This window comes from Leptosomus discolor, chromosome 8 (assembly GCF_034619465.1).
Source record: "Leptosomus discolor isolate bLepDis1 chromosome 8, bLepDis1.hap2, whole genome shotgun sequence".
In the NCBI taxonomy this organism is placed as follows: domain Eukaryota; kingdom Metazoa; phylum Chordata; class Aves; order Leptosomiformes; family Leptosomidae; genus Leptosomus; species Leptosomus discolor.
Genome location: NC_141398.1, coordinates 54,811,226 through 54,823,726, shown reverse-complemented (window position 1 = coordinate 54,823,726; position 12,501 = coordinate 54,811,226). Strand labels below are relative to the sequence as shown.

The 12,501-nt window shown below is 40.1% G+C and overlaps 1 protein-coding gene across 1 annotated transcript; it reads right to left on the bottom strand.

Annotated features, from left to right (window-relative positions):
• Positions 1-4,355: 4,355 nt before the first annotated feature.
• On the bottom strand, positions 4,356-10,184 carry CLEC3A (C-type lectin domain family 3 member A). Its single transcript, XM_009947085.2, has 3 exons — positions 10,070-10,184; positions 7,854-7,934; positions 4,356-4,747 (listed from the first exon to the last, which is right to left on the bottom strand). The coding sequence occupies exons 1-3, from the start codon at positions 10,182-10,184 to the stop codon at positions 4,356-4,358; spliced, it is 588 nt and encodes a 195-aa protein (XP_009945387.1).
• Between the last annotated feature and the right edge of the window lie 2,317 nt (positions 10,185-12,501).

Here is a 12,501-nt window from a genome sequence, read left to right as displayed (position 1 = left end):
TTTTCCCCAGAAAATAGTGCCAGAACTGTTAGATGTTTAGCTAAGCCTACATGGGCCAAATTCTGCCTGGATTTGTAAGCAGTCATCCAGCTGTTAGGACAAACACAAACAATCTAAGATTGTGCATCACATTTTTAGTTTAGAATGTGACCTTTGACAGCCTACCTGCAAGTTACTTGGTCACCAGTAAGGCTAGTCCAATTCGTGGCAGATATTCCTTTTTCATGTGTTGATAGTGATCAGTAAGAGGATTTGGCACTCCTTGAAGCGGATTGTTTACCTCTTTCCAAAGGCAGAGGGGCAAGGCTTGTAGTACTGAGAAAATTCCTGTGCAGTTCAGATGAGGTACAGCAAAACCCGTATAGTACTTTTGTTCTGCATAGCACGTTTCTCCGCAGAGAGGCTGCGAGGTGGGAAGCAACATGCCTGTGATGCAAGCAAACAGAAAGCTTGTATACAGGTGGTGGCTGTGCGTGCATCCTCCATCTGTGTCCTGTGCTCAGTAGCCTCCTGCTCCCAGTGGGCTGATCCAGCTCCTGCTGAAGGCTTTGAGCTCACCTAGGTATGCATATGCCTGGTCTGCTGAGTGCAGAAAGGTGCTTCCAGCTGGGATGCAGAAATTTTATCTGGGATTACATCCTCCAAACCCCTATTTTGGAGTCTAGTACAAGATGACTTTCTCCTTTTATAAACACCCCTACGGTGGGAGGAACACAGCTTTCCTGATAGCACAGCCATCTGTGAGATGTAGCACAACTGAAGCCAGACCAAACGATACTGGGCATAGATCATGTGTAATGAAGGATGAAAGAGTTTCCCCTTCTGACAACCTCTTGTAACTACCAGCTCTTATACTAGAAAGAAATTACTGCTAAAACACATAGCAAGGCAGAAGCAAAGAAATAGGAACACTGCAAGGGACGACCTCTTGCTCTAATAAGAGATGAGTTGCCTAGGGATGGGGGAGAACGGTGCCCTAACCCTGTGCTGCCCTGTGTGGTAACTTGACTGTGAACATCTTCTGTTATCGAGTCGTAAAGGCTGTGGAGGGAACTCACTCACTTGGGTGCCCACAGCTAGCTTTGCATTCCTTTAGTGCAGGAAGGTGGATGAATGAGACCTCCCTGGGTGAGACAAAGGTGGAGGGAAATCCATGGGCACATCAGGTGCAAGGCAGAAGGACAAAAAAAAAGTATGAAATAAGTGGAGAGAAGAATCAGATATTATTTAGCCTGTTGTGATGCTGCAATGAAAGGAGTGGCTTTAGGTTTTTTTCTATGTTGTTATATCATATATTCGGGGTGCCATTCCTGAGGTTTTTATCACAATGACTGCTTGGTCTGTCAAGATAGAGTCCGTGAAACAGTTTGCATTAAAAAAAAAATAAATTAAAAAAAATTTACTGACTAAAATGAAAATTTGCTAATATTTGTCACAAAAAATAAAAAGAATATAGGTTTAGCAGCTGAATGTCAAGCACTTTTGAAAATTAGTATAAGGTCTTTATTATTTCTTTTTATTTTCTATTTTCTTGCAAAGATGCTAGTACATGTTTGGACATGTTACATTGGACCTTTTTCCTTTAGTAAGCAACTAGAAGCAGTATTTGTAACAACAATCACACTGAAGTGGCATTTCAAACTTTGTGAACTCTGCATTCTCCTGTTATACCACTAGGTGTGAGTGTTGGAGCTTTTTCTGCTGTAATGTGTATAAAAGTTGCTGTCGTGTTTCCTATTGAATTCCCAGTCAGCCAAGCAATTCCTGACGGAACTGTGATGACTATCCAGTGTGCAAATGGGAAATCACTAAGTGACTGCCCACTCCATGATACAGCACCCATCTACAGAGCAGAATACCCCAGCTGCATGCAAAACTCCAGCTCTTGCGTCCCTTTTGCCAGCTGTACCTGTGTGTACGGCGGAGCAGGGATCCCTGGTGCACAGTTTTGTGTGACTTTTGCAGAGATGAGGAACCCAGAGTTGGAATGTGAAGGCAAAACATCACTGGGAGACATCAGAGGACTTCAGAAACCCATTGTGGGAGGCTGGTGTAGAGAAGGGAGCCAGATCAGTTGGAATGGAAAAGATGGACAATACCACATGTTCATCAGGAGAGAGGAAGGGCAGGGAGCAAAGGTCTGGGGACGAGAACTGGTGCAGCGGTGGGTCGGAGCAGGCCCACCAGGCAGCAAACAGTCATCCTCACTCTGAGCTCACTTCGCACAGGCATATTCAGTCATTGAGAGGAAAGATAGTGGCAGTTAATGTGACAGTACGAAGTTTGTCTCCCCGCTATGTTTCTGCCTTGTTTTCTGTCTGTCTTGCTCCCATTGCAGGCATTTCTGGAGGAGTATCTTATCCTCCTACCATCTCCTCTCCAACTCTATCCACCTGAGTTTTCCTCCATCATTTTTCCTGTTTACTTTATGTCCCTTTGTTATTTCTTAACTAAGCATTCTGCGGGGAATCTTCCAGTTGATCACTGATTTCTGCATGGTGGGGTTTGTCTTTGTGCAGTAAATCACTACTAAACAAATAGTTATTTCTGCCTCTGGTGTCTGTATCCGCTGGTTGACAAACATCCACCAATAATATCAGTAAATGTATTCAATTCCTGTGTCCATCTTTAGAAGCTTGGCTGAAACAGATTAAAGAGGACATAAATGTATAAACTCTTCAAAGATAAACAAGTCCTGGAATTTGTGGTGAATTTTCAACTTGACTGTAGCTGTAGGGACATGCTGAGAGACTGACCTAATTCAGACAAGCCAGAGGTAAAGAAACCATACAAAATTGCTGCAGACTTTTAATCATGTTAGAAGGTAGGTAAAAGGAATATTGATCCCAATCTTAGCAAAGATCGGTAGACATTGAAAGAAAATTGGGGATATTTGGGAGGTTTTGCTTCCTTATTTTAACTCAGGAGCTAAGTGAGGGAATTCAGAATCAGGCCTATTTTACAAATACATTATGTGGTGAAAAATGAAATTAGTTACAACATGATACAATGGTGCGTTGAACAGTTGCGTCTCATACAGCACTTAGACGAACAGGGATCCAAATTTTGTCCTGTGACATGTGGGTACACTAGTAACAAAAAAAGAGTATAGTATAATGTGCCCCTTTTGAATCCTCAAGAAAACTGTGGGAAAGAACGGCCTTCACATGGATGCACAAGCTGTCAAAATTACTGCTACAATTAAATACCAGTAATCAACAATTTATTGCAATATTTAAGAAAATCTTGCACAACTAAAAGATAAAAAGTAGGAATTAGCCTCCAAGCAGCAATATATTTAAATAATTAAATTATATTCCTTTACACAAGAGAGAAACTGCTATTTGTAACATGAAGGAAAATCTTTATTGTAGGATTAAGAACAGCAAAAAATAACCGGCGCATTTTACTTCATTTTCAAATGTCAGGTGTTAAATTGGGGAAATTTGTGTGTTACCAAATGAGCCGTGGTTTGGCCCCACTCTTTTGTGCCAATCAGGCATGTTCCCTGCCATGTGGAGAGAGGAGAATGCGCAGTGATGTTTTGCCCAGAAAGGGGATCCTTCCTCTCTGCTAATGCTTTCAGGCAGTGTTAGTGTCTGAATTATAAAGCCTCTTTCTGATCCTGCAGGAGAGAAGGCTTTTGCACATCTATTAAGGCATTACATAGTAGAGGTATGATCTAGTCCCAGGTTAGTTTCTTCTATGGAAATGTTCAAAATTAAATCTAATATTTAACCATAATTGAGACATTTAGAAGCAAACACGTTTAGACTAACTGATGTTTTAGAACATCTACTTCCCCCATTTTCTAGTAGTGTATCGCTTTCGGTTCTATGTAGTTTAAAAATTAACATCAGATATTTCTGTTTCGTTTGACTCTCTTAACCCATAGGTAAAACTCTTGGTCACAGATCCATCCTGTTAAACTCTGTAAGGATGATGGCCTTTTTTCACAGGAGCTCACATATAATCCCAAAGCCCCTCTGAACTGAAAGGATCCCTACACATCGTATTGGCATATGTCACCATACAGCAATCTTTTGTAAACTTTCAATAAATTCTTTAGACTTCTGAGTTCAAGTAACTACTGTCCTATCATGGAGATACAAAGTACAGAAATAGGAGGAGAATTCCAGCAACCTGAACATCAGGCTGAAATAATATGCCAAAATATGATACTATGTAGGTCAAAACATAATATATATTCCTGTACATAATGAGAGCACTCACTAAACATAACATTTTTAGCATCTGAATAGAAAATAAATTAATAGAGAAAACTTCTGTTTCAGGAAAGAGTGAGTACAATGCAGGAGATGGATATTTTTAACTCACCACTTTTGTATATGTAATTATGGGATCAGAAATTCACAAATATATCTTTTGGCAGTACGGCAGACTTCATCCACCCACTTGCCTTGTGATGACTGAGAAAAAAAGACACAGTTTTCACGCTTCCCACCATTTGGTTGGGCACGATCCCAATTGAAGTACTGTAGAGCCATGCCATTGACATCAACAAATTTCCCTTCGTTTATCATGTCATTGATACCCAACCAGAACTCAGACACTCTAGGCATAATTTTCTTGCCGTAATCTCGAAGAGTATTTGTTTCATCATTATTTCTTGGGATAGCCAGCGTCCCTCCCTTAGCTATGCAGTCTTCGTTGGCTTCATGAAAATGTTTGGTGCCTTCTGATATGAGGTAGCACTTCTTAAGGGCCTTTGTCCCACGAAGACAGACTGTGAATAGACATTGGTTTGCATGTTCAGTAAAAGCTTGGGCTATAGCTTTGAATAATATTTCCTAAAATGATAATTTTGTAAAGGTATGTTGGGAATTAAGCAGACAAGTCCCTCAGCAAGTGAAAGGCTCTCGCCTCCACAGAGTGAGCCTGAAGTAGCAGTAAGACCAGACCTTCCTGCTATTCTTCCTGTTTACTAGGACCTTGTGTGCAGCCAGCTTGTTAGCGTGCCTTTGGGAAGTCTGAACAGACTGCTCACAGGCACTCTGCAAAACACCTTGGACTACAAGGGATGGCCAAAAGCAGAGCGTGCCCTTATAGCTGCTCCACAGAAGAGGCACTTAAGAGGAAGGACAGACGTAGCTGTGATCTTTACATCATAAAGTGCTTTGGAGAATCTTTCCTGTGTTTATGCTGATAAACCTCAGGCATGATCTTGAGCCCCAGATTCCCTCCAGCAACGTAATTCTCTCAAGGATTTTTTTATTTTGCTGTTACAGAATGCTAAAATATAACTGAGGCCTGTTGTCGGTGTATCTTATGTCTTCTTTTAGCAAATAGTCCTGCTTTCACACATTTTTACCGTATTTAATCAGTCTTAAAACTGGTGGAATGGATGAGGTATGGATGTTTGTACTGTTGGCAGAGGTGAGTTGGTCATCAGGAAATCTATACTTGGCTTTATAGTAAAGCGACAGATCTAGAGGTCTTTTCATATTTAAGTGCCAAAGAAAAATAAAGTTTTATGCATTAACTAAGTCTAGTGCCTAGCAAACAAAGGCAGGACAGAAAAGTGCTATTTTAAATGTGTCCTGCTCACCTGAAAAATATTTATTTGAAATTCGTAATGCAAATCTCTGATAAAAGTATATTTCCACCTGCAGAAGACTTTCACACATTTGCCTCTTTAGTTCTTAATTTCTGGTCTTTCCAGCAAAATCTATCCCTTCAAACTCTAAAATCAAATGAAGTAAAGTGACTTAAATCTGTAAACACTTTTTTAAAGTGTGCAGTTATTACTGAGCTTGCATGACAATCTGAACCAAATAATCTAAACATTTGCATTTATAAATCTGTTTGCGTTTACTTCTACTGGAACATATTGGGGAAGTCTTGATGTAAAGTCCAAATGTACTAGAACATTAATTTGGCATATGCTCTGTCACTGGAATTGCCTTGCAGAACCGCTGTCAGAGTCCTTCCAGCCCAAGGCCTGTGTGGGCAGACTTGCAGCAGTGAATCCTGGAACTTTGTTTTCCAGTTCTCCTAATGCAGATACGTGAAAAGCTGATTCTCCCAAGAAAAATACTTACAAGAAGAGAACACTCTTTGAAAGAGTTTTCCTTCTGAAATGAGGAAGGTAGCAAAGGCCTTGAATAATCTCCTGTAACAGCTATTTTTAGACTTCTGCATGTGACTACTTCCAGATTATCTCATTTATTGCTTAAACGCATCTTGTACTTATGTTAGAAATATGTCATGAAACAATGAACATCTTCTGTCCTGATGTTTTTTATAATCTGTTTCTAATTCCTGTCGTCTGTTCTTATAAAAAAAGTAATTATATATCTGATCAACAGGATATGGAAATCCACTTTGGACCATATCCCATATGTCTCAGTTTTTTAGTATTTCCAGTTGTAGTATTCATTGCATTCCTTAGCTGCTTTTTCAGGGTCATCATCTTATATTAGGGCTTATCCTTCAAATTTTGTCCTTTCCAAGTGCTAATGGCCAAAGTAATGAATGTATTTGCTAAATGTTGAATTCTTTAACAAATTTATATTTGTGGGAAAGATCAGAGAGATCTTATCTGCTTGAAGAGTGCTGCAGTAATGATGGAGACTGGACCTCTTTAGGGAGAAAGTATGTGCTGCTAAATGGCGTGTAGCAACATTTCACAGTGTGCAGAAAGGAGACCTAGGAAATTCAAGCAAATGAAGAAATCAGACTGTAATGTGTGTCTTGGAAATGTCCATAAGCTAAAAAAGAAACTCCTTTTTCAAGTATCATAAGTCCATTAATAAACAGCCAGAACTACAAAGGTGATAGGTCTCTGCCAAATTTGGAATCCAGTTGAACGCTGTGGGTTCTGAATTTAGAATATAGCTCAAAATAAGTTTTGAGGATAGAAAATCTCCTGTCTCTGGTTTCATTTCTAAGCCACTGCATGCTTACTCTCAAGCTCCTTCTGGAAGCAATACAAGAATTACTTTTAAACAAGAGTTACTTGTCTAGCACAGGCTCCCTCTTTTAAGAAACTTCTAGTCTTCTTATAAGAAATCTAAAATAAATATATTTTGTAAAGCTCAAAAAGCTCTATGTAACCAAAGATGTAAAACAGGACAACCCAGGTATTACCATCCCTAAGGAAAATATGTTCTGTTTCATGTGCATGACGTCATTTCCTCTGCAGTGTCCTCTTGTATGTGTTTAAATGCCAAGTTTTGTGTCAACAGCTGTGAAAAAGCACAACTGTCTAGTAGGTGCATGTGTATTTACCCTTCATATTTCATTTGGAAATTTCCATCTGGCTATTTAAATCCTTAAGGGACTCTGCACATTGATACAGGATATTTCTGAACTCACGGTGGGTGTTACCTGAAGTTTTATGGCCACATTGGGATGTCACAAACTGCATGCTTTAAAAAGACTCAGTCCTTTTAGCTTCCTTTGGGGGTGTTCTCAGCCTTTTCCATGAATATATTTGCCTTGATAGTTAGTCCATATTCGTATCAAAGCTGGGGACCTAACTCATTGACCATCTAAACTCCCAAACCCAGCAACTGTCATTGTGTTGTCTGATTATACTTGAAATCACAGCTTGGGGTTGTGCACAGCAAAGACAAAAATAGTTCTTGCTCTCGATTAATTCTTGCTCTTAGTGAAGAATCGTCACTTGTACACCGTTAGTTCAGACTTGATTTTCCTTGAATGCTTCCTTCAACATTTGTGTCGCCATGACAGCTATGGCATACCATGGTTGTAAGGAGCTGTATTTCTCAGTCACAGACCGCCCCCATTAAAGAGAAGGGTGGGAGTGAAGGAGAGAGGAAAGGCAGTGATAGCTTTTGGAAGCCATTGACCAGTGTAAGCTGCTTTACCTGTCTGAAGTGCTTGCATTTCTTTCAGAGCATTTACTTCTCGCCACAATTTGTCAATCTGGGTCTTTAGGTCATCTTTTTCTTAAATAAAAGAAATACAGAGAAATGAACAGATGTGCATGAAAAAAAAACCAACTTTAAAAATTGTATGTTAAAAGCTGTTTCAAATATCATAGGTTTCTACATTGCTGAGGTATGTTTTGATTTCTTTTGAAGATTTTTCCTTGAAAGGATTCCTGTAGGATTCCTACAAAGAACAGGAGGAACTCACCTTCACCATTCTCCCTCATAGTTTAAATCTCATTTTCAGTTGAACTGTATCCTAGTAACTGTTTGAAAACCATGGATTGTTGCAGCTAATTGTTATTTGTGTGCCAGTATCTAATTTACAGCAAAATTTGCCTGTTTACTTTTGAACCTGTACACCGGCGTATATATATACGACATACAAATAACAGTAAGACACAAGTTGTGTTCATTCAAAGAAACGTTATTTCTGTGAGCATGAAAGTTTCATACAACGCTTGTTTTAACACAGTGAGGAACCACTGATATTATCCAACTTCACAGCCTGAATGCATTGCAGACAACCTTGCTGAGCTGCAGCTGCCCCTCTCCGGGAGGAGACTTCCTCTCTCCATCAGCACAGAGAGGGCCTGGTGACTTGAGTCACACAAATTCAGTTTGAATCACTATTTTGTAGCACTTACAAAAGCACCAAGAAGATGGTGGGACAAGAAAAGAAGTTAATTGGCACATAACTATTTTCGTATCCTCTTTTCCATTCTTTTTTCTTAATCGTTATAATATTCCACCACCATCAAATAACTAGCAGGCGTGTTTCCATTGCACAAGATGACAATTTGATTGCAGCAGTAACCAGACCTTCCAGAAGCCACAGTCATGAACATGAGGAATAAATAAGCCCTTTCACACGTAGCAGAACTAACAAAACCACAGTTCCTATAGATCTGTGCTACATCACCTAATCCTCCAGCTGCTCCCCAGAAATCTCATCTCTTTATATTCCCTACTGCCTGTGGGGATAACCCCAGCTGTCCTTCGTGACTCCCTGGTTCCCCTAGGCAGGACTCCCAGTTCCTCAATCCATGCTCCTCCCTGAGATTCTTCCCAGTTCGCAGTAGCCTCTCCATGTCCCCTGCCTGCTTCAAAAGAGGCAAAAAGCAGAACAAGCTGAGGTCCTTGTAGAACCTTTTCATAGTAGGACACCAATGCTGATTTTTTTATTATTATTTTCTTTTAACTCTCATTCTGATTTTCATAAAATATTGGGAAACTTATCCTCAGGAGCTCCATTCTTCTGCCAAATTGTTTCAAGTTCAAAAGTAGTGGAAGGCTGACAAACAAATGTGCTGGCAAAATGAGTGTATGAGCAGCCTGTCCTTAGGTCACCAAGCTAAACGGAGATTCAAAAGGAGAAGGGTGTATATATAACTGTGTAGCTCCAGAGCACTGTAATCATGTTGTACAATGACTTTATCAAAGCTGTGGTTTTTCCATTGGCTAGGAGTTTAAATATTTGCCATTAGTGTAACCTCTATCGTACCCTCTTCTGTTAGAAATAGGTCTTTAAATTAAATACATGGACACTTCCAAACAACATTCAGTGGTTTTTATTTGCTCTGTAAGCTTTGCTCCGGGAATTCATGCTTTATCTTTTTCTAATTCTTTTTCATTAGTTTGACTTGCCATTTCACAGTGCTTGTCACACAGGTAAAGTGATATTCTGCAAATATTAGACAGGCATCCTGTTAAAATTAAGAAATGGTACAAAAATCTGAACAATAACCCTTGGAGACCCAATATTTTATTTAGCTCTTTTCCACCATATGTACACAAATTTCCTTTCTTCTGATCTCAGTCCATATAACTACGTAACTAAGAATGACCAGACAGAGTCCTCTCTCAGCTGTACCTAGGAGTCCTAATTAATGTTGACAGGGATGAACAGGCATAATAGAGCAATATATTTACAACTGTTATACACCTCTATTTCCATAACTCATTCTACCACCTTATTATTAGCTTTGCTAACTCACATAAAAATATTTTAAAGGCAGACACAGTATAGACTCAATTGTCCTTTGTTAACAAGCATTTCTATAGTGTCCTTGTTCATGCAACATTATTTAAGTGCCTAGTAAACTTGAATAGTCTATAGGCTTCTACCCCTCCTCCCGGTTAAAACCCAGTACCTTTCACTCTACGTTTGCTGTGCTTCCTGGCTTTGAATTTGGAAGCCTGGCTGATGGTCTGATCCAGCAGGAGTATGGTTATGAGTAGAAAAATCACAAGTCCCGTTTGTGCCATGTCTTTTCTGAAGAACTTAGCAAGAAGCTTCAAGAGATTCTCTTTAGCAGCTCTGAGAGCTAGTCACATAGGCACATCTAAGTGGGGACCGACTGAGGTCAGTTTTATAAAAGTGTAGTGACAGGGTTGGCTGTGCTCCTTGCTTACGAAATGTGTTTAATACTTAAGCCGGCTGTAGCATAAGGCACCCCCTTGTTCTCACATCTCATCTGAAATTCTTATTTCCAATTTGAGTTCAGCTGGGACAGGTTGGTTTTACAGAGGCTGCACCAGCACTGAACAGTGCACTGATTGCCACTAACGAGCACCGTTTCTCCTGTTTTAACTTCAAAGGCAGAAGGTATGGAAAAGCAGGTGGGCTCTCAAAAACACCTTGTGCAATGCCAGCCTCAAGGAGGGGTAGCCAAAAGATTTCTACAAATACAATAGGCTCACCCAGTACGGCTCTGACCCAGGCTGGTTAAGTCAGGACAGCGGTCATGAACTTATTTACGTTGAAATAAAAAAAAAGAATTTACTTATTCCTGAGTAAGTGCAAACATTGCAGCTATGCACACACACAAATATGTATATGCACTAAGATCACATCATGTGAGAAGTGCATTTATTAATTTATGAAAAGCTAACAAATACCTAATAGATATGACCACATTTCTGATTAAGAACAGCATGCGCTGTCAGCAGGGTCTAGTCAGGTGAACAAAGGATAGTGATACTCTTCCAAACATTCTCAAGTCCTGGTCAGAGGTAGACCGTATCTGAGATCTCTCAGAAAAGCACAAGATGCTCAAAGCAGGACACTGTCTCTCTAGACTCCAGAAAGCTCTCTGCATTTGGATCTCTTTCATTTGCCCTTGGGCTCTGTTGGGTTTTGTGGGGCTGCCTTTTAATTGGGATTGCTATAAGTAGTAGAACCTCTCACTGATTTTGGTGGACAAATGAAATTGTCACAATAATGTGCTCATCCATCACACTTCTTTTTTTTTTTTTTTCTTTTCTTTTTTTTTCCTCCAGTAAGAGAGGGTTTATTTAAAATGTTGACCCTGAAGCCGTCACTGTGTGATGGGGCGCTGGCAGATGCAGTTCATGCCCCTGAGAGCTGTTGTTCCAGACATCTCTTGGCCATCTCTGCCTTGGTTACTTTCTGCTCATGTTGCCAGATTTTTTCAGCACTAACAGCAAGAGACTTACAGCTTTATTAAATGAAAGCTGAGATTTAGGGACGTGTTGTTATACCACATGAATGCATACTGGCTTTTTCCAACCCCCACATACAGCCTGAAAGCACTTCAGTATTTATAACATAAAACCCACCTACACCATCTGTTTTGGATACACTTAAACAACTAGCTGTATTCTAATAATCTGTAAGTAGTAAGTCTCTATTAATCATTAGTTAATAAACTTTTCATAAATGCATCCTAAGATGATAAAACTTAGTTTCAGTGGTCCTGCTTCAGAATATTGAATTGTCTTACATTGTGTAGGGAAACCTCTGGATCAACAACGCTGAGTCCTCAGTGCTATTACAGAGCACAGCACTAACAAGAGATGGTTATCACAGGGTCCCACCCACCCAGGGCTGTCTAACAAATCACCCACACAGCTGCACATTTCAGGACACAGTTAAATGTGGAAAAGGCCGTCATTCCAACTAGCACACCAGAAACTGAAATGTGAGCTGTCAGAGAGGAAAACAAGGAGCTTTGCAACGGTCTAGTTCAAGATTTAATCTGTCATTTAGAACTCACCCTAAGTTCAGGGTTGATCCATATTTTATCCCAGTAATATTGGGGCATCAATATAAGTTAATTAAGGGCAGACAGCTGAATCAATAACTACCTCCAGTTAGTTTTTCACTTAGTCCCTTCTCAGGGGTTGAGGAATTACACATGAAGCTGATCCTGAAGCACTGCAGCTTGTAGCCTGACATAGTAAACTAGTGTTAATTTTGGGTTACCTCGGTAAGGGAGCTGTAAACCCCTGGAGCTGTTTCACGTGGTGCTTAGCTGTCCTACAGGCTCTGAGAGAGGCAGGACCTGCAGCTGAGGTCAGCAAGCATTTTAGTGTGCGTGTTTAAGGACTCGATACCAGAATGTATTTGGTTTTGCTCCTAAGAACTTGAGTTTTCTAACACAGGCTTTCTTTTCTTCCTGAAATGAGTGCGACAGAAAAAGATTTGTACTCTACTGAGGCAAGCACACAACTTGGTAGAAAGGGAGGTATAAAGAAAACACAGATTGAGAATTCTGAGAGTCCTTGGCCAACAGCCTGCGTAAAAACCTGTGCTTCTTGGAGTATGCCATGTTATGTCCTT